Source organism: Colletotrichum fructicola, assembly GCF_000319635.2.
Source record: "Colletotrichum fructicola Nara gc5 chromosome Unknown KSG_Nara_v1_contig01, whole genome shotgun sequence".
NCBI classification, from domain to species: domain Eukaryota; kingdom Fungi; phylum Ascomycota; class Sordariomycetes; order Glomerellales; family Glomerellaceae; genus Colletotrichum; species Colletotrichum fructicola.
This window is the reverse complement of record NW_027094051.1, coordinates 5,021,484-5,040,632: the sequence shown is the minus strand read 5'-3', so window position 1 is coordinate 5,040,632 and position 19,149 is coordinate 5,021,484. Positions and strand designations below refer to the sequence as shown.

Below are 19,149 nucleotides of genomic sequence, written 5' to 3'. Positions count from 1 at the left end.
CATGGATCGGGTTAACCGAAAAGTTCTGGTCGTCTTGAGGGGAATTTGTTCATTTCTCTAAAGGATCTATGTCTAAGTTCTCTCGCCGTCTAGTCGAGACAATAGCTCACTTTTGGGAGCTTCATCAGCCCACGTCCTTCTCGGCAACTCAAAAGTAGACGACACACGGCCATACGACATGCCTCCCAGCTGGGCAATAGGCCTCAACTTGTCCAGTTCAATGTGGCTGGCATCGACATTCGCCGCATCTTCCTGCACCCAGAACCGCGACGCCTTGATCAACACCATACCGGCCACACTCTTCCCCTCCCCATCCGAGTGGTCACTGAACTCCTTGATATCAACGACCTTCCCCTCGATGGACAAAACAGACTCCCGCACGCGGGAGGGCCGCACCGTCGTCGAGGGCGCTTCATGCAGACCCGAGATGTCCCACTCCGACACCCCGTACGGGGCGTCGAGCGACGTCGCGTTGACGGCCTCGATCATGGTCTCGGACACCGTGTTGATGACGCACTCGCCCGAGTCCTTGAGGTTGCGGTACGTGTCCTTGGACCGGCCGGCCCTCGCCGAGAAGCCGACCACGAACATGGGCGGGTCGTGGTCGATGACCTGGAAGTAGCTGAACGGGGCGAGGTTCTTCGTCGTGCCGTCGCCGGAGACGGTGCTGATGAACCCGACCGGCCGCGGCGCGATGCCGGAGATGAGCAGACGGTAGTTGTTGATGGCCGGCCTGTCCGCGGCGTAAGGATCGATTTCGAGGTGGTTCTTGGGCGTGGATCCCGGGACTCCATCGCCGTACTGCCAGTTGGGGTTCGGGTGCTTGGTGACTTGTATCGGGGTATTGGACTTGTCGAAATCAGGTCGGTTTGCTTGTCTCTTATCGAAGTCGTGAATCTTTTCTACTATTTGGCTGCTCGGGACTGGTGGCGCCGGAGTCGCCGCTGCTGCGGAGGAAGTCATCCTGACGAGTGAAATTGGTGCCGCCTGAAATGACCCGGGTCGAGAGAAACGCGAGCTTGTCATTGTTAGTGTCGGTCCTCAACAAGCACATAGAATGAGACACACCTCTGGATAACGCACCGTGCCACAGATCTTGCAATCATTGTTAAGCTTGGCAATTTTTTCAGCAAATCTTCAGCGAGCTCACTGCAAATCAAGTTTCTCACGACGTAGTGATTTCGAAAAAATTTAACTGCACTTAATCCGGACGCAATCATCAGGTGAGAGCGAGAAGCTCGACGAGATCACGCAAAGTCGGCTGCGCGATCCCGACGGGTGTGGGGCCGGAAAGTGCCCCCCGACGCGAGCCCGGGGGACCATGTTCCGGAACTTCACCCGAAGCTGTACTTATCTTCAGGGTGTTTGCCGACTGTGGTTATCAGACTGAACGCATTCTGAGATCTACTGTCCGGAAGTTCAAACTTATGGACTTGGTTGGAGATACGCTCGTGTAAAACCCAAGTCGACTCCCCCGAACTGGCTTGTTTTTTGACATGCCTATGTCGGATTGACGAAGCAAAAAAAAAAAAAAAAAAAAAAAAAAAAAAAAAGGGAATCAAGAGAAAGGGAGTCATCCGAACATCCGAACTACAAAAAGGATCTGTAGGAGGTTAGCATGCTACAGGGCTGAAAGGGGGTCAGCCTTAACCACTGCGGCATACACACTCAACAAGCGATCGGAGCCTCGTGACAGAACAGGTGAGGAAACTGCCCTATTCACCCTCAGCGTGGGGTGAGACGCCTAAAGAGCCTTAAGAAGAAAGGTGACATAAATGTCCCACAATCGCTCACCTTCACTTTAGCAATCGGATAAGGGACGGTAAGTGAATTCAGGACCTGGATTAGTTAAAATAATGAAGTCAGAGGGTGCGGTGTTCTTCAGCCCAACGACCTCATGCCGTGGGGATTTTCTTAGATTGCCTAAGATTATCTAGTGCTTGCAATCTTGACTTTTAACTCCAGGCAAATATGGCTGTATATAAATACGACAGGCAGAGACTAATGAATCACCTAGGCTTGCTGATCTGGCGATGCCCGTTGATCACCGCTTCCGCAAACGTTCCTCGCGTCCCAGCTTTCTCTACCGTAATCAGCGATTGAATTGTTCCTCCCCTTGGTGACGAGATCGCTTCCCTCACCGAAGCAGTCTGCTCTCCGTTCTCCAACACCGTCACCAGATCTTGTAATCCTTGAATCACTAACTCTCTGGCTTCAGACCTCTTGAGCCCCCCGGCAACAGCACCATCCAAGAGGCCATCTAGAGGCACCGAGATAGTGGCGATGCTGGCCGCAACTAGCATGGAACCGATGTTTATCAAGTCAGGCGGCAAGACCCTCGACTTTCCAACGCGTGCGAAAATAGATTCCAAAACGTTTGTTTCCTGATCTGGCAGGTTGTCGGGAACTTCCAACACTGTCATCGACTGCCGATAGCGACACGCAACGGTGGGAAGAGCACGGGTGAAATGTATGCATCTCTTGCTCTCCTTTTCAACGTCATTCGACAATGCCAGCTCGTTGAGCTCTTTGACCGTCAGCCCTGCGAGCATGCTGACTACCAGCTTTCCCTCGAGCGCATCCAGGAAGCCCGGAGTTTCGAATACCCCCGCAGCCATGTATGGTTTGAAGCCGAGTATGACGATGCCTGCTTCTTCAGCAGCCTTCACCGGCTCGCCGTGGATGACTTTGACGCGGCCGGCGTCCTCTCTCAGTGCCTCGGAAAGCATACCGGCCGATCTCGAAGTCTTTGTACACGCAATGAAACGGAATCCGTCTGGCTTTGGTACTTCTGAATTAGGCGATACGCATGAATCGAGAAGCCCGCGGAGTAGAGCAGAGCCCATGGAGCCTGTCGTACATTCGTCAGCATTCTATCAGTTGAGGTGATGAGTGGCATACCACAGCCGATGACGGCGATAGTCTGCTTCTCTGTTGCCATGGCGGATTGCTGCGTGTCGTGACTCTGAGGACTGTCCGGAGGTTTGCGTTTGACGTTTTGAACACATTAGAATCGCCATTATTCCAAAAATCTAGTTGGTTTTAGCTGTCGGGTCGCAGCGTTTCTCCCGACACCCTCGGTAATTATTGACGAGGACCCGCAGGGATCAACTTCCGCCAGCGCCTCCTCCGAATCCGCAGTCCATCGCTGCCAAGAAGTCGGGCATGTCCAACTGATCGGCCCAATCGAGTAACGCATTGGAGGAAGGTTCGAGGCAATCCATCGCGGTAAAGTCCCTGTCCGGCTCATCGACGTACTCCGGCACCGGCCACTGGGTGTCGTCTCCGGGATGCAACCCGGATGGATCGGAGGGCCCAGAGTAGCGAGGTGTAATCGATTCCAACGTCCTCTCTAGCTGCTGAAGCTCTTGTTGACGCAGCGGTGCGACTACACTGCCATTATCGACCATATACTGGAGTATGTGGTTGATGTCGTCCCGCCACCCGTTGTCGGGAAGCAGAGAAGGGCTTACAACCCGGAGGAGATGAAGTAGAAATGCCGAAGAGTACGCATCCTCCAAGTCGAAAGGCATGAAAGATTCTGAAATCGCTCTGGTCAGCTAACATGTTCTCGCGTAGATCAGACACGTAAGAACTACCTAGCAGGTCCCCTTCACTAAGCACAAACAGGGTCCGAAGAGTTGTACGCGCCGAGTCAACACAGGACCGCAGAATCGACGACATGGGCGGCCGCAGTTCTAGGCTCTCGAACTGTTCGGAGTTTGCGCGCTCTAGATGCAAGTGAAGAGCACACATGACCAGAGGCCTGGTTGTCAATACGACACACTGTGAGTCTCTTCGTCAGCTGCGAAGGGCCCTGGTGTCGATACAATGATCCAAGATTATACATACGTGGTGATACGAAAGCATCAACCTCGAGACTGTTCGAGATGCTCTTGGAATCTGCCCGTCAAAGTGCGCGTTCAAAAGATCATGGAGCTCCGTTGAAATCTGCGCCAGTGTGCGAAGATTTGACTGAATGTGTTTGACAAGAGAGCCGTCGAACTCGTGACCAACACCATACACAGCTACAAAACGTCAGTATTCTTTTGCTTCTCAGTTCGAATCTTTGATGGGCTCACTCGTGAGAATCGTCGCCATCAACCGTGACAAGCGCACGTGTAGAGACATGCTCAGAGCCTCCAGAGAGTTGCTAGTCAGGCACGGAAGCTTGGCGGTGATCTGCTGGTTATGGATGCCGGCGGTGCCACCCATAAGCGCAGAGAACTCGGAATCGATAATGTGAGTAACCCAGAAGATGAGATTGTATCGGCGTGAGAGTTCGGGTCCAAAGATGTGTTCCGGCATATGGCGGTGCATACCTATACACACACAAAGGCGCGACGCCTGCCCAATCTGCGAATACGATCAGTCGTCTTGAGTGAGGATCTGGCAACTTGGAAGCTTACATATTGGAACGCCGCGACTCTCAGATCGATGGATTGCAGATAGACGGCTGCCAGCACAAGAACCTGCACCGAAAGCAACGAGTCCCCGCCCAAGTCGCCTTGCTTAGGCAGCAGCGCCATTGCTCTTTCTGCAAACGCGTGGCCCGGTGGCTTCCCACGAGCGCATCTCCTCCGAAGCACAAACGCTTTTCCGAACGCCAGGATGAGAAGGTGCTGGGCGTACCAGAGCCGACAAGAGGCCGCCTTACGTGCCGGGTTTTCGTACAACTCATCGAGGTTTTTGAGGTAAATGCTTTCGTCTACCAAATGGTTTAGCAGGCCAAAATATGACTTGGCTGCGTAAAACAACGACTTTGAAAAGTCGATGGAAGGCAAGTCGGACACGACTGGGACGTCGCCGCGCTGGGTGGAATGCCATTCCATCTCGCAGGCTTTACCATCGGTGTTGAAGGGGTCGAGTGTGCTTTCGGTCCCTGGCGACATCGTTCTGCCTAATAGTCCAAGAACCCTGCGACAGAACGCCCAAGATGAGGACGGCGCCATGTACCCTGCAGGGAGAATCAATTGACAGTCGGGCTTTGAGGAGGCGCGATGGTTGCAGGGGTTCACTTACAGAATCGTCCTTCTGCAGGGCGGAATGGAGGGTCATGCTCTTCAGGGCGACTCTTCTTGAGTAATGACTGGATTTCATCGTGATCTGTTGAATCATCGTCGTCCACAGGTCTGCCCAAGGATGATGCAGCGGTGCCGACTGAAAGGGGTCTGTCGCCAGGTGCATTTGTTGAGTTTGTCTCCGCTTGATCTAAGATGTTCCTCATCTCAGCAATTCGATCGAATAAAGATAGAGCATTGCAAATACTTTGATCAGTGATGCCAGATTCTCCGCGGTTCCTGCTTGGTTGGATCGTCTCCTCTCGGATTATGCTGGCTCCTACGGTCCTCAATTGTCTGGCGTTATTTCGCCGGTCCAAAGTCGGCAAGATTTCCCTCTCGATTGTCCCATCTTCAATATCAGTTGATGATGGCCTTGGGGTGATTTCTTCAGGTGAACCACGCTCCCCTCTCGTCAACTGGCGGGATTGTTGGAGTTCCAACAGATAACTGCAGCACAGGGAACAAGAAACGAGGTCAGCACAAAGATGAACTCCGAGAGACCAGGAAAATTGAGTCTACTGGCGGACCTCTCAGGGATGAGAACTCGTTTAATTCCCGGCGCATATACACATGTTTCGCTCTGATGCTCACACCGAGCGCATGGCTGCCGGCCGGAGCATTTGACTTTCATTGACCGACATCTCTCACAACTAAGGTATGTCTGTCAGCTCGGGTCAGACCTGTATCCGAGACACGTACGCTCTGGAGCATTTCTTGGTGACGCGATGATCATTCCGTGGAGTCGACATGGTCTGTAAGCCTGAAGCGTGGTCAGGACGGTGTTGTGTCGGAGGCGCGATCCCGACGTCTTATGTAGCGAACGGGGCAGGCCGCTTTCGGAGGCCGGCACGACGACCCTCGGGACCGGGGGCCCGATATGCGGGAGGCCCCACGATAGCTCCTTATCTACAAACGCGGGGTGGCGGGGTCAACATCCTAGCTGCATCACCATGCGACGCAGTGATCTCGTAATGCGCTACATTTGGGTCGTCTACGCGACAGAGACATGGCACTTGAAGACGAAAATAGCAGGTAATAGCGGTGGCTGCCGACGACAACCCAAAGCATTCAGACATCACCAATTGTTCTGCTGAGATTGTCCAAGAAACTCAATTGACTGGCTGCGCTAGTTCACGAACTATCAAGCATCATTCGACGGGTACTGCACCCTCTCCAAAGGAACAAAATCCTCCTTGATAGACCTCACGCTTGTAAAACGCTGCAGGTGCGCCATGGTGCCGGTCTTGTCGTTCGTGCCAGAGTCACGGCTTCCGCCGAATGGCTGTTGAGCCACCAGCGAGCCGGTGCACTTGCTATTGATATACAGCATTCCCGCAGCATGCTTCAGTGCAGTCTGCGCCTCTCTGGACGCGTAGGGATCCTTGGCAAAGATGCTGCCGGTGAGGCCATAACGGGACGTTGTATCCAGGGTCTTCAGCGTCTGCTCCCACTCCTCATCGGGATAAACGTACACGCCTAGGATGGGACCGAACAGCTCGCGAGACATGATATCATGCCGCGGGTTGGACGTCTTGTACACGGTCGGGTGAACAAAGAACCCCTCAGCTTTGGAAGCCTTGCCGCCCGCGACGAGCTCCAGCTCCGGGTCCGTCTTGGCATCCTCAATTACCTTGGCGAGCTTGTCGAATGAGCGCTCGTGGATGACTGGCGTGATGAAGTTGGTAAAGTCCTCCACATCCCCCACTTTGAGCTGTGCGATCTGCTCTTCCAGGTGACGGCGGAACTCGGGCCAGACAGACTCAGCCACGTACGCTCTTGACAGCGCGGAGCACTTTTGTCCCTGGTATTCGAACGCCGCGCGAACTGCGTGAAATGCAGCGCTCTTGACGTCGGCAGAGGGGTGGAGGATGGTCCAGTTCTTCCCCCCGGTCTCTCCAACGACGCGAGGGTAAGAGTTGTAAGTGCCCCTGCCGACGTGGTCGCCAATCTTCTTCTGGATGCCTTTGAAGACCTGAGTTGAACCGATGAAGCTCAGACCCGCGAATTCGGGTCGTTTGAGAATGGTGTCCGTCACCTCCTCCGCGTCTCCAGGAAGTAGCTGTACCACGTCCTTGGGCAGACCGGCTTCCAGAAGGATTTGGTGGAGAAGATAGGCGGAATGTAGGGCAGAATCCGAAGGTTTCCAAATCACAACGTTTCCGAGCAGCGCAGAGGGCCCGATGAGCGTGGCTCCGAGGGCAGTGAAGTTGAACGGAGCAATGGCGTAGACGAAGCCCTCCAAAGGCCGGTACTCTAGCTTGTTCCACTGCCCTGACGGGTGAACCTTTGGCTGCTGGGAGAAGAGGGACCAGGCCTCCTGGATATAGTAACGGAAGAAGTCGACAGTCTCAGTAGGCGCCTCGATTTCTGCCTGCCACACGTTCTTGCCTTGACCTATCATCGTTGACGCAACGATTTCCAGGCGGTATTTGCCGGCAATGAGCTCCGACGCTCGCAGGAAGATGGCCGCGCGATCTTCAAACGGGAGAGCCTCCCAGGCTGGCTTGGCTTTGAGAGCAGCATCCACAGCGGCGTTGATTTGCTCCGAGTCTGCAATGGCGTATTCGGCGACTGCTTCGCGATGCTTGGAGGGGTTTAGCTGCCGGCGTGTTGAATGCGAGTTCACCTGTCTGGGTCAGTCGTCTGTCCTGCACATGGAAGCGAGATTGCGTCTCACCTTGACGCCGTTGATGGTTATCGGGACTTTAACCGGCATCTGGCTTTTCAACTTTCGCAGTGATTCCAGGAGACGAGCCCTCTCTGGGGAGCCTTTGGCGTATTCCAACTACAAACCCATAGGTTAGATCGATCACTCCCTTTCCTCAAGTAGTATGGAAGACGCACCATCGGTTCATTCTCAAATTTGGGAGGGTGAAGAAGGCTCAGAGACCTCCTGCTAAAACCCAGGGGGTGAGTGCGTGAGGTGCACACTCGCAACACAGGACGTCCATAGCTCTGGGAGGTGCAAAAGGTCCTCATACTTGCCATTTTGGAACTAAGTGAGTGTTGGAGCACAGAATCAATCTCTGTGCGCGGTCGCTCCTTGGCTTTTCAATGCGATAAGCTGGGCCCAGATGGTCGAGGGCTCGGGAACGCCATCCCGACCCCCATTCTCGCGGCCCCCTCAGCCGCCGATATCCGGCAGATAGCACAGAGGATCACGGGGTAATGCAAGATGGTCTCACATGACGATGAGAAGGAAATGAGGGGTAGCCATGGCAAGACAAGATGTCGGGATGGTATCCCGGGCATAGGAGTTGATAGCGAGTGTAGTGTACGTAACTCAAAAGATGATGAGCAAAGTTCCGGATGTCGTTGTTTATCAGATAGGTTTCGCCCAGAGTAATGCGCAAAAGAGTACGATTAGACAAACATTCATACTGTCCCCCAACCACTCCGTCCAACATGCCCCTTGTTACTGTTGCTACAAGGCCAAACGTCAAGGCCGCCAGTATCCTTGGCGTACGCTTCTCCAGTCATGTCCAGTTAGTCAAGCAGAACAATTGGAACACTGAGAAGAAGCTGCCAACAGCACTCTCTCGACTACCAACAAAAACGCTCCTTAGATCATTACTCCTGACTTCCTTGATGCGCAGGGGCTGGATCTCACGTCCCTCTCTGGCTGCACTCGACTATATCACCAAGTCAAAGAATACGCTCCTTAACCCCGACAAGACCCCTGCCCTGAACAAGCTGCTGCGCTGGACCATCTATAATCACTTTGCGGCAGGCACATGCCACCAGGAAGTCGTTCGATCTGCCGCGGAGACCAAGAGCATCGGATATCATGGAGTCATCATGGGCTACGCCAAGGAGTTTGTGCTTGAAAACCCATCTGTCTCACAGTCCGTCGAGGTCGACAATGGGTACCGCCAATGCCACTACCGGGTGGTGGAGGATTGGAAGCAGGGTACGTTGGAAACCCTCCGCATGATTCAACCTGGAGACTTTCTCGCCGTCAAGTAAGCTTCCTTTCATAGACCTACAAGACTGCATCGCTTACTCTATGAATAGAATCACAGGAGCAGGCGCCATAGCTATCGATGCCATGATGACGCGGAAGCCGATGCCCACAGTCATCGCTGATGCCATGGACGAGATCTGCCTGGAAACGCAACGACAAGGATCCAAACTTTGGATCGATGCTGAGCAGCAAGCCCTGCAGCCCGCCCTGGACAATTGGACAATCGACCTCATGAGGAAGCACAACAAAAGCGGCCAGGCATTGGTATACAACACCATCCAGGCCTACTTGAAAGGCTCAAAGGCAAACACCCATCGCCACATTCAGCTTGCCGCCGAGGAGGGCTGGACCGTCGGCGTCAAGCTGGTTCGTGGTGCCTACATTGAGCACGAGGACCGCTCATTGATTCATGACACGAAAGAAGAGACGGACCGGTCGTATGACCTCATCGCGGATATCTTCATTGCGCAGAAAATGCCGGATGATGCAGCTCACCTGCAGTTTCCGTCCTCGGCCTTGTTCGTGGCGACGCACAACGGTGCCAGTGCCAACAAGGCGCTGGCGGCGTACCACGAGAGACTCGAAGCCGGGCTTCCCACAGTAGGCAAGCTGGACTGTGGCCAGATTACTGGCATGGCAGACGAACTCAGTTGCCAGCTGCTGCAGACCCTAGAGCAGCGGCCGAGGGGGGTGAAAGACGCGAGTTCGTCTCCTGGGGTTTTCAAATATCTGATTTGGGGGTCGGTTTCCGAGTGTCTTGGGTATCTACACCGTAGGGCTATCGAGAATCGGGACGCGGTTGAGCGTACGCAGCACATGGTTGCAGCGCTCAAGAGGGAGCTGCGCCGGCGAGTACTCGGCTAAGGCTGCCTGGTTGAAGAAGTCAGTTATACTTCTGCACATGGAAATGATATGAAGTTTTACCGCCATGGTGAAAATGAAAAAGCAATGGACCCAAAAATAAAAATAAACCCACGGTACGGGATTCGAACCCGTATTCCTCTGGCATGTTCACGTACGACGTGAGGGGACCAGAGTCGCTACCCGGTGCGTCACCGCGGCTTGTTGATTTGTTGGAGGTTCAGAGTGAGGATTGGAAACAAAGAGACGGCAGTTTGTTGCGAGCTTGATTATGGGCTTGGTTGGGGAAGGCGCGAGGAAAGAAGGTGGTTGAAACGTAGCTCGTTCCTTCCTTCTTTCCCTAAGGTATGATCCCACACACCACCAAGAAATAAGACGACACGTGGACCAACTAATGTAATCGAATGCGGATGAAAGGACTCAGCTGCTTACCTAGTTTTGTGACTGCTTGTTAGCAAGGAACGAGACGGAGGACGTTGATGTTTCCCAAGGAAGCAGGAGGAAGCTTCTCACCTGGCCATGGCATCGCTGCTGATGAACGTTCAAAAAGAGCTTTCCCTCCAATCTGATGGGTATCATTTGAATATTTCCAGCCCCTCTTCACGGCAAATAAGATGCTCATTCCGCAAAGACATTTACAAAATCGCACTTATGAACAAGTAGAAATATGGTCCCCTGCTAGAGACAGCAAACTCGTGCCGTGAAATTTGTTCCTGCTCTACACACTTGATAACGCATCGTGGCCCGTTCGTATCGTGCTTGAAAAATATCAAAGTCTGCTATTGCATCACGCATGTCGTCGGAGCATAACCCACGACGAGAAAACCCCCGAAGCTTGGCTTCCATCATCAACGCTGCTGCATGGCCAAGCCCGGAGCCGATCTGACCCTGCAGTGAGGCCCGCAGACAGAGTATCATCCATTGGACGCGCCGCCGGCCGCATGGATGGGGAGACCGATGAAGACCTTGCCACGAAACAACGGGCAGGTTGCACGGAGAGCCAAGCGTGTCCGCAGCCCAGACAGAGCTGACGTCGAATTGACTTTGTGGAAACTCGGCCGAGCGCACCGGACCCCAGCACCACTCTAGCGGGGGTACCCGGCGCCATCCCCCCGCCAAGACCTGCACGCGAGAGCCTCCGTCACCTGTGCTTTCGCGCCGGAGCCCCCACCACCAACAGACGCGTCCCGGGACAGCCGCCAACCTAACCTTCCACCGTCAACCGCAAAATCGCAATCGCATCCCGACGACTACACATCCTCTTCCCCCGCCTCACCAGCGAAAATGTCCGCCCCAGATAACTCACAACCACAACCACCGCCCGACAACGAAGCGCAGCAGCAACCCGAGCAGCAGCAGCAGATCAAAACATCACAGTCGCAAGAAGACCAACAGCAGCAACAGCAGATCCAAGATCAAGACCAACAACAGCAACAAAATGAAGACCAACAACAGCAGCCGCCCGCCTCCCCGCCCCTGCCGCAGAAACACACCGCCATCACCCCGGGCGTGCGCACGGGCTACTTCATAAAGACGTACGACCGCGCCCTCCAAAAGACGCTCGAGACAGTCCGCTACGACAACTTCGCGTCCTGCTTCCCGACCATCGCCGCCCACGCGCCAAACACCCTGCGCAACGTGCAGAAGCAGATGGTCGACTACCTCGAGGAGCGTTGCAACGTGCGTCTGCTTCTTCTCTGCTCCCATTGAGGATGCATTCCCAGAGGGAAACCAACTGCTGACGGTCTATAATCCTGCAGAAAGATTTCCAATCGATCCTCGGCGACCGCGACGTTGTCAAGAAGCTCAACGAGCTGGAGAGCCTAGTCAGCGACGCCGAGAGGAGGCGGCAGGAAAGCAACAACAATGCCGGCGACGACGCCGAAGAACCAATCCCGTACGCGCCACCCCTAACCTCCTTCCTTTACAGCTCACTGGCCCAATTCACAAGTTACTGACACCAAAGCTTTGCCCAGACCGCACCTGCTGCCCCCTGACGACGTGATCACAGCTCACCTTGCCCCGCGGCTTGCATCACAACAATCACACCTGAACGCGCGCCTGCAGAACACCCAGGCGTCCAACGAGTCCCTCTTCGCCGCGATACAGTCCCAGCGCGCCGAGATCGAGGCCCTGCTGGCGCAACTGGAGGGCCACGTTGCCGACATTGACGGTGCGAATGCCATGTTGGGGGACGTGGCGCCCGAGTTGGCGTCGGAGGCGCGGGATGCCGAGGCGCAGATGTCGGGGATGTGAAGGGGGGAGTGAGGCTCCATCGCTGGGTCTTGGCGTTGATAGGGGTCAACGACTACGTTGCAATCGCGATACCAATTTGCATTCGGAGGGCGTGTGTGTCAAATAGGCGGCATGGAGATGAAGTTATGATCATACCCAGGGTTCAGGCGTTTCCGGTAGGCCACAGGCTCATGTCACTATTCGGCAGAGTCGACATCACCAAACGAAAAAAAGAGACAGATTAAGTTTCATTGTGTCCATTGTCAGCCATGTCGCAGTAAACTATATACAACCACTGCGTAGCCCCGAATATTGACGGGAGCTCTGGCCCCAACCGTTCACACACAGCTATGCTCGCAAAGGCCTCGCAATGCCAACGCTCAGTATGCGCAATAGACAAGTAAAGGAAATGGAGCGACGGTGTGTCCCGCCGCCTGCAACGCCGCCCAATGATGAACATGCACGGCCAGTAATGCTCCCTCGCCCGCCATGATGACAAAGGAGATGGAAGAGGAAATGGGTAAAGAGAAAACAAGCCATCCGAATGCTGATGCCGCGCCGTACCGCCCCGAGTTTTGTTTTGGCCGCCAGACCTTTGCCCTGGTAGTGGGTAAAAGAAAAACCGTTTCGTTCGAATCTTGCGATTCTTCCTCGTTTCAATGTAAAGAGAAGGCCCCGTGTGAAGAGGATGGGGTATGGATATATGTGCAGTAGAGTGGGTATATGAGGGGAAACGTTGGCAAGGCTAGATCCTCCTGTTTTCGGTGTGGATGACTTGCCACGGTCCGAAGAAGTCGATCTCGCCGTACGCTGGTGGAAGCACCCGGATCATCCGACCCGTCGCCCAGTCCACGAACCACTGCTTTCCTTTGCTGATGATGTAATTTGATTTGCGCGGGCTCTTGAACAAGAGCACCGAGTAGCAAAGCTTGGCATAGAGCAGATCGTGGGCGGAGGTCCACTGGTGTTCGGGCGACCACTTTCCAGTGTCGGGGTCGATGGCTTCATTGGGATACGACGTCGTCGACAACCGACTGCTGATGGGCTCGTTGTTCCGGGCGTATGACGGACCGACGGTCGACTGCGTGTCTGCCGCGATGCTGTCGAGGGTGTTGAGAACATCGAGAACAGGCTCGTTTGACGACGCCGGGAACGGATCGGGCTCGTTCGAGGCCACCTGGCGCAGGATAGGACTGATGGGCCGTGGCGTGGGTACCGGGTAGTGATTCGTCTGTGTCGGTGTCTGACCACGGAACCAGCGGATACGTTGGATGCGGGGGATGCTCTGGTCGCGGGGATAGTCGCGCTCGTCGATGGGTGCCGCGACGTCGATGGCAGCGAACAATGCCTCCAGCCACTTGACAAAGGTGGTCAGCTCTATACATGAGAGCAGGAACTGATCCGTCTCGGCCCTGACACGGATGGTATATCGACGTCTGGGTGGCAGTCAGTTTCTTGGCAAGTCTTGGCATCAAAATGAGGCTGAGAATAGAGGTAACCTACTTCTTGTAATCGGCAGCAATGCCCACGTCGGCGTGCTGGAGACTGTACGTCCTGTCGAGCGAGGACTTCTTGACCCACGGCGGGTTGTCTGGCGAGATTGTCGGCCCGTCCCTCGACCTGCCCCATCCCCAATCCTTCTTCACGTTGTAGAAATTCAAGGCGGTGCCGCGCAGCTGCACAAAGGTGGTGTGCCAATTCCTGTCTTCGGCCCTCTTTGTGGTGTTTTCCACCTCCATCTTCTTCACCCATACCCCCTCTAACTCAATGTCGCACGAGTACTCGGGCAGCTTCTCCTGGACCCCATAGTCGGCGACGGCGCTGCCGGCAAGGGGACGTCTTAGGCCGGACTCCCTCTCGTAGGGAGGTGGTTGAGATGGTCGTCTTAAAGGGGAAGTCATGACTTCCTGGTAGAAATAGTCCTCCTCCATCGATAGTCGCCGCCGGAGAGGCGGCGGCTGGGCAGCGGTAGTAGATGGTCCATTTCCGCGGTCTTCACTGCGGGGATCCATGGGGTGGGCGAGGTTTTATATGACAGGAGGACTGTTGTGAGCCGGCGACAGGCGAGTCGTGTCAGGCCAGGACCACCATGCGGCGGGTGGCAGCGGAGGCAGAGGCCCGTTCCCGTGCGTCTGTCTCGGACGGGTTCCCTTGCGACGGGGGATTTCACGAGATGTGCTTGGCCCTGGGGTTATGCCGACCCGCAAATGTTCATGGTGAGGGCCTTTTGTCGGCGGCTCTTTTCCAAGGGACGCACGGGGCAGAGTAACGTAAAACAAATGCAAAAGGGCCTGGAGCGAGGACCGGTAGATGAGATGAGATCGAGGGGAGTGGGTAAAACAAAGTCAGGTACGTATGTATGGATGGCGGATGGAGACGTAGTGTAGTGTGTGAGAGAAGGATGGAGACGTGGAACGGGGTTGTGGAAGGACTGGAGCCCGCGCGCGGTGTGGTGTGTGGATTCTCGGTTCAGTCCACGAGAGAGAGAGGAGTGTGAGATGAAGATGTGCCTGCCGGGTTTGTTACTCTAGCGAGAAGCGAGAGCAGCGGTGGCGATGATGAGCGACAGGTCTAAGAGCGCCTCTTCCAACGACCGGGCGTCCAACCGTTCGTGCCTTGGCTGAGGTAGGAGAAGAAGCCACTTGAGCAGAAGGGGAGAAGACTGAGAGAGGGACAGAGAGTTGGGTTGAAAAGTCAAGGTTGCAATGGGCTGGCGGGAGGAGTGAAGCGGAGCGGGAGGCGTCGAGTCATCGAGTGGTGCCGGGCGCAAAAGAAGAGCCGCTTAACAAGGTTGGACTGAATAGGAAGCCCGATGAAGGGAGGAGTAGTAGTAGCAGGAGCAGCAGCAGGCCAGCAGCAGGCGCAGAGGCAGAGGCAGAGGCAGAGCAAGCGCAGGACAGCCGGATATGAGGGAAGCGGTTCCCGTGCAGGGCCGACGACGCGTGAGAGAATGGAGACGAAGTCCGGGCCCGTCCAACGAAGGCAGCCAGTCTGTGGTCGAGGACAAGGGCCGCAAGGGGGGACTTGGCTCTGGGGGCGGATCTCATGCGCATCGGACGTCGGGTCAGACCAGGGACAGGGCTTGTTGAAGAGCAGCGGGTGGAACGTCGTAGAGTTGCTGGCAGGAACGGCGTGATATGGAAAAAAATAATAATAGAGTAACAGAAACCCGCCGTGCGTAAGGGTTAGGTACGAATAGGTACGGTGCGGTCCTGTGTGGTGTGTGATCCAACGTCCTGGGGTCGGCCGAAAGAGTTGTGCAGTAGCACTCGCCGTAGTCCTCCTAGTTAATAGGTGGTGGTCCAGAGACAGAGACAGAGGATGATGGATGGATGGGTGGATGAGACCTCGATCGAAGCAAGGGCGTGCAGAGAGGCGTGAGCCGAGTGAAACAACAGTTCAACCGCGGCAAGGTACGAAGTACCTTACAACGAATACTGAATGTCGTCGACGATGGGAGGAGGGAGAAGCCAGAAGGGCATGCGCTCCAGACGGGATTCGTTGGAAAAGCGTGGGAGGCGCGGTTCGAGCTGGATGCAATGCGATAGAATGGATGCGAAGACGAGGGAGGCGCGCTACAATCGGGCCCTGTCGGAATTTTTGCTAGTATTAGGTGATTGATATCCGTGGAGCGTACGTAGCTTGGGGACGAATGAATGAAGGATAGGTGTGGTGAAGGGAGGGAAGAGGAGAGATGGAGGCTCGGATTCTGACCGGGCGGGAGGCGTCGGTGTATCGATAGCTTAGCGATCCATCAACCGTGGGAGACCAGGGACGTGCGACACATTGGCCATGCTTATCCCAAAAGGGGCCTTTTTTACGCTTGGGCGGGTTCGCGGAGTTTTGTACTGTGTCGTACGGAGTATCCGTATTGTAAGGTAGGTTGTCAATGAAGAGTAAACCTAAAGTTCCATGGGAATTGGAGGCCGTGGTTGGATGAACGGTTGGTCCAAGACAGGATGCGAACACGACGAGACAGGACAGGCTGGGCTGAGAGCGACGAGTTCCGGTCGTCTGGCTTGCCCAGCGATAGTGGATGAACCCGCGACGGCGACAGCACGCACACTCCCACACACACCACGACACTCAGGTTCAGGCGGGCAGGCAAAACGGGGGTGTCACGGATGCGGCAGGCTGACATGGAATTAACAAGGGAAAGGGCCGTCAACAAGCAATTGGCATTGGCAAGGCAAGGTAGGGTAGGGCGACGTCGGTGCCGATGATCGTCAAGACGAACCCTCGGCGCCCACTGGAAGCGCGAGTAATTCTCGGGCTCTCACTGTTTAGAGAAGACTTTAGCAGAGGAGAAGAAAAAAAAAAGGGCCCTCCTCTCCGTGGACAAGCCTGCCAGCAGGAAACAGAAACAGCAGAGCAGCGCCGAGTGGACCGAGGCCTTTTGCAGACCGTCCTAACCCGAATTGGTAGGTGAAAGGGTACAGCGACCGGGGTGGCGCGGGTTCAGAGGTACTTTTTGTTGGACCAGCAGCTGGTGATGCTACCTTTACTTTGCCGTCCGTCTCGGTCTCCCACTGCGGCAGGGCAAAGGTACCTTTGTGAGGGCCGTATGCCAGGTGTGGACTGGATCGAAATACGCCGTCACCTCACCTGCTGGCAACTGGATTAGTGCTTTATAGCCCAATCCAAGGCAATCCAAGGTACGTCGCACTTCATAAGGTCCCTTAGTAAAAGGTATGGATGGATGGTAGCACGGTTAGCCGACGCGCTAGAGGGGTAATAACCCGGAGAAGAAAGACTCGATTCCAGGCTGTAAGTGGACGGCCATGTCTCATGAACATTGACAACCTCTGTATATGTGATGCAAGGCCAGGCCTACCTTGATTGTAGTTGAGGTTGTTGTAGTTCAGGTCCATGCCGAAAGACTCTACTCATGTACTAGACTCTACAGAGTGGTGTACCTGCCTTAGGTAGTGTTGATGACTGGCCGTGAATTGTTTGAAGCAGAAGCAGACGAGAGGTCAGGTGGATGGATGGATGAAAGCCCTCAAGATGAGAATGGCACCAATTACGGCATCACGGCACAGAAAAGGCGGGGGGTCTAGGCCCCCGGCGTGGCCCCTCCACTGTGCCTATGCCTGTGCCTGTGCCTGTGCCTGTGCCTTGGCTCTCGAGTCGGACCTGGCCCGACAAAAAGTCATTGTCTCTGTCCATTGTTGCATTCTCTCTAGCCTCTCAACATGGTCTCATGTCATGTCAAGTACAGCAGGTGGTATTCAAATAGTTTCTCCGTATGCCACAACAACTGCCTAGAACACAACTCGGCCGCGGCCGTAATTGCTGTCGACAACTGCAACTTTACTCGCAACCAACCAGCAGCCCGGGCTGCCTTGCGAGAATAGTACGCGTCATTCAATTTACCCGCAACCTCAGATTAAACGTACGGGAACACAGACAATGCCTGTTTGTTCGCACAGGCGCTGCGCTGCGCTGCCTTGCTCCATGACAGTGGAAGCGTCCGAGACTCCGTGAGTAAACGTTTCTCCGTATTATCCACCTGCTGCTTGGATGACAGAACCTGGCCGTCGGGATCTGCTGGAACGTACCTATCGAGAAAGGCACCTTACTTACTCTGTAGTACCTATCCTAAGGAAGGTACTGCGTACCTAGGTAAGGTAAGTAAGCGGGCAGTCGCCATGCCCGACAACGAGGCCAACACCAAGACCAAACAGGTCAGATATCCGCCGCCGTGCCCGTACCAACACAATTCCTCATTTGCAAACCCCGGTCTCTCCTATCCATTCCGCCAACTTGCCGCGCAATCAAGCATTTCCTAACCATCCATGTCGCCATGCCTTTTCCCTCGTCCTCGGTGGCCTAAGCTGAGGCACGCCGTAGACGCCAGCCGGTCCCGAGCTGCCTGCCACCACTACCACCACCACCACCACCACCGTCCCAGTGGCTGCCCTCCGTCCCTCTCCGCCCGCCCTCGTCCTCGCTGGGCTTTGCTACCTCGGAGATCTCTTGGCTCTGCACTGCAAGTCATTGGTGGAGGGGGGGAAGCTACGGCGTGCCGCCACAACGGGAGCAAGGCCAAGCACAATGCACATGGCGATCCCGTCCCCAAGTGGCTTGGGCACAATAATCGGCCGAGAGGCCATTCTGCCCGCTACTCGACCTTCTGCTGAAACGAGACAACCAACGGCGTATGCCTAGGGGGGAAAAAAGCCAAGAGACACACCCATCCAAGACATTCTTCTTTTTCTCCTACGGATGGAAGCGACGCCGGGCCTGGACACTCTCTTTCTCTCTGCCCGCAGCTCGCTCACTGGCACACGGCATCTGTAGGTATGTTCGTTGACGACAAGAAACAGAAACAGACGTGCATAAACGAAACGGGAATTGGCAACGCTACGACCAGCGGCTCGTCCAAACCATCTGTCACCCTTCCGCACTCACACACACGCACATGAGCTCGCCCTCTTCGCTTAGGCGTCTGTCTTGGGCTCAGAGTCTGTCTGTTGGACACCGATAATTGGCAAACTTCCAAAGGATCTTTTGCGAGCGGAGCCACCTCAGCCCTCCCCTTTACCACGCTAATTAAGGTACGACCCCATGTCAACCAACTGCTAGCGGTCAGCCAGCCAGCCATCAGCAACAGCCTCCAGCTGCTGTCCCTCACCATTCGTGCCAGCCGTACGCAGTACTCTGTGAGATCTTACAGAACCCATGGCGCAGCAAATCGGACTTTTGCTAGACCCCTTCACAATGGCGTCGCCAGTCCCGTTTCATCCAAAGTCTGCCGTTCAAGCTCGACGCCTCGTTTCGTTCGGTTCGTGCTCTCCAGCTCACTCAAATCACTCTGCTGGTCTCGTCGTCTTGCCGCGTCGGAGCACTCTCCGCGGCATCCGGGCTGTTAGATTCTGTCCCGTCACGGCGTCAACCACTTTACCCCCCTCAATCAATCACGCCATGCCTGCCAGGGCAAGGACCCTCCAGTCCCCTCCGATACCCCAGAAAACTTTCCTTCGGGTGCTCTTCGGCGCAGCGCGCTGGGCGTCAGCCAGAGTG

General features: G+C 55.2%; 7 protein-coding genes across 7 annotated transcripts; 2 read left to right on the top strand and 5 right to left on the bottom strand.

The window, feature by feature from the left end:
* Positions 1 to 72: 72 nt before the first annotated feature.
* Positions 73 to 1,106, bottom strand: CGGC5_v001414 (Uncharacterized protein; the record flags this gene model as incomplete). Its single annotated transcript, XM_032034461.2, has 2 exons — positions 73 to 1,018; positions 1,069 to 1,106. 2 exons carry the CDS (start codon positions 1,104 to 1,106, stop codon positions 73 to 75), a joined length of 984 nt encoding a protein of 327 aa, XP_031886513.2.
* Positions 1,107 to 2,044: 938 nt separating this feature from the next.
* Positions 2,045 to 2,941, bottom strand: P5CR-0 (Pyrroline-5-carboxylate reductase; the record flags this gene model as incomplete). Its single annotated transcript, XM_066150827.1, has 3 exons — positions 2,045 to 2,083; positions 2,142 to 2,851; positions 2,902 to 2,941. 3 exons carry the CDS (start codon positions 2,939 to 2,941, stop codon positions 2,045 to 2,047), a joined length of 789 nt encoding a protein of 262 aa, XP_066009942.1.
* Positions 2,942 to 3,107: 166 nt separating this feature from the next.
* CGGC5_v001412 (putative transcriptional regulatory protein) lies at positions 3,108 to 5,812 on the bottom strand (the record flags this gene model as incomplete). Its single annotated transcript, XM_032034459.2, has 9 exons — positions 3,108 to 3,541; positions 3,600 to 3,786; positions 3,853 to 4,028; positions 4,083 to 4,356; positions 4,410 to 4,957; positions 5,023 to 5,211; positions 5,269 to 5,510; positions 5,591 to 5,713; positions 5,763 to 5,812. 9 exons carry the CDS (start codon positions 5,810 to 5,812, stop codon positions 3,108 to 3,110), a joined length of 2,223 nt encoding a protein of 740 aa, XP_031886506.2.
* A 392-nt stretch (positions 5,813 to 6,204) lies between these two features.
* Positions 6,205 to 7,779, bottom strand: CGGC5_v001411 (Delta-1-pyrroline-5-carboxylate dehydrogenase; the record flags this gene model as incomplete). The annotated part of the gene is made up of 2 exons (XM_032034458.1): positions 6,205 to 7,689; positions 7,741 to 7,779. 2 exons carry the CDS (start codon positions 7,777 to 7,779, stop codon positions 6,205 to 6,207), a joined length of 1,524 nt encoding a protein of 507 aa, XP_031886505.1.
* Positions 7,780 to 8,468: 689 nt separating this feature from the next.
* On the top strand, positions 8,469 to 9,891 carry CGGC5_v001410 (putative proline dehydrogenase; the record flags this gene model as incomplete). The annotated part of the gene is made up of 3 exons (XM_032034457.1): positions 8,469 to 8,548; positions 8,660 to 9,025; positions 9,078 to 9,891. 3 exons carry the CDS (start codon positions 8,469 to 8,471, stop codon positions 9,889 to 9,891), a joined length of 1,260 nt encoding a protein of 419 aa, XP_031886504.1.
* Positions 9,892 to 11,172: 1,281 nt separating this feature from the next.
* Positions 11,173 to 12,144, top strand: NNF1 (Kinetochore-associated protein NNF1; the record flags this gene model as incomplete). Its single annotated transcript, XM_032034456.1, has 3 exons — positions 11,173 to 11,568; positions 11,649 to 11,785; positions 11,865 to 12,144. The coding sequence occupies 3 exons, from the start codon at positions 11,173 to 11,175 to the stop codon at positions 12,142 to 12,144; spliced, it is 813 nt and encodes a 270-aa protein (XP_031886512.1).
* Positions 12,145 to 12,868: 724 nt separating this feature from the next.
* beta-Spec (Spectrin beta chain) lies at positions 12,869 to 14,135 on the bottom strand (the record flags this gene model as incomplete). The annotated part of the gene is made up of 2 exons (XM_032034455.1): positions 12,869 to 13,559; positions 13,627 to 14,135. The coding sequence occupies 2 exons, from the start codon at positions 14,133 to 14,135 to the stop codon at positions 12,869 to 12,871; spliced, it is 1,200 nt and encodes a 399-aa protein (XP_031886511.1).
* Positions 14,136 to 19,149: the final 5,014 nt, after the last annotated feature.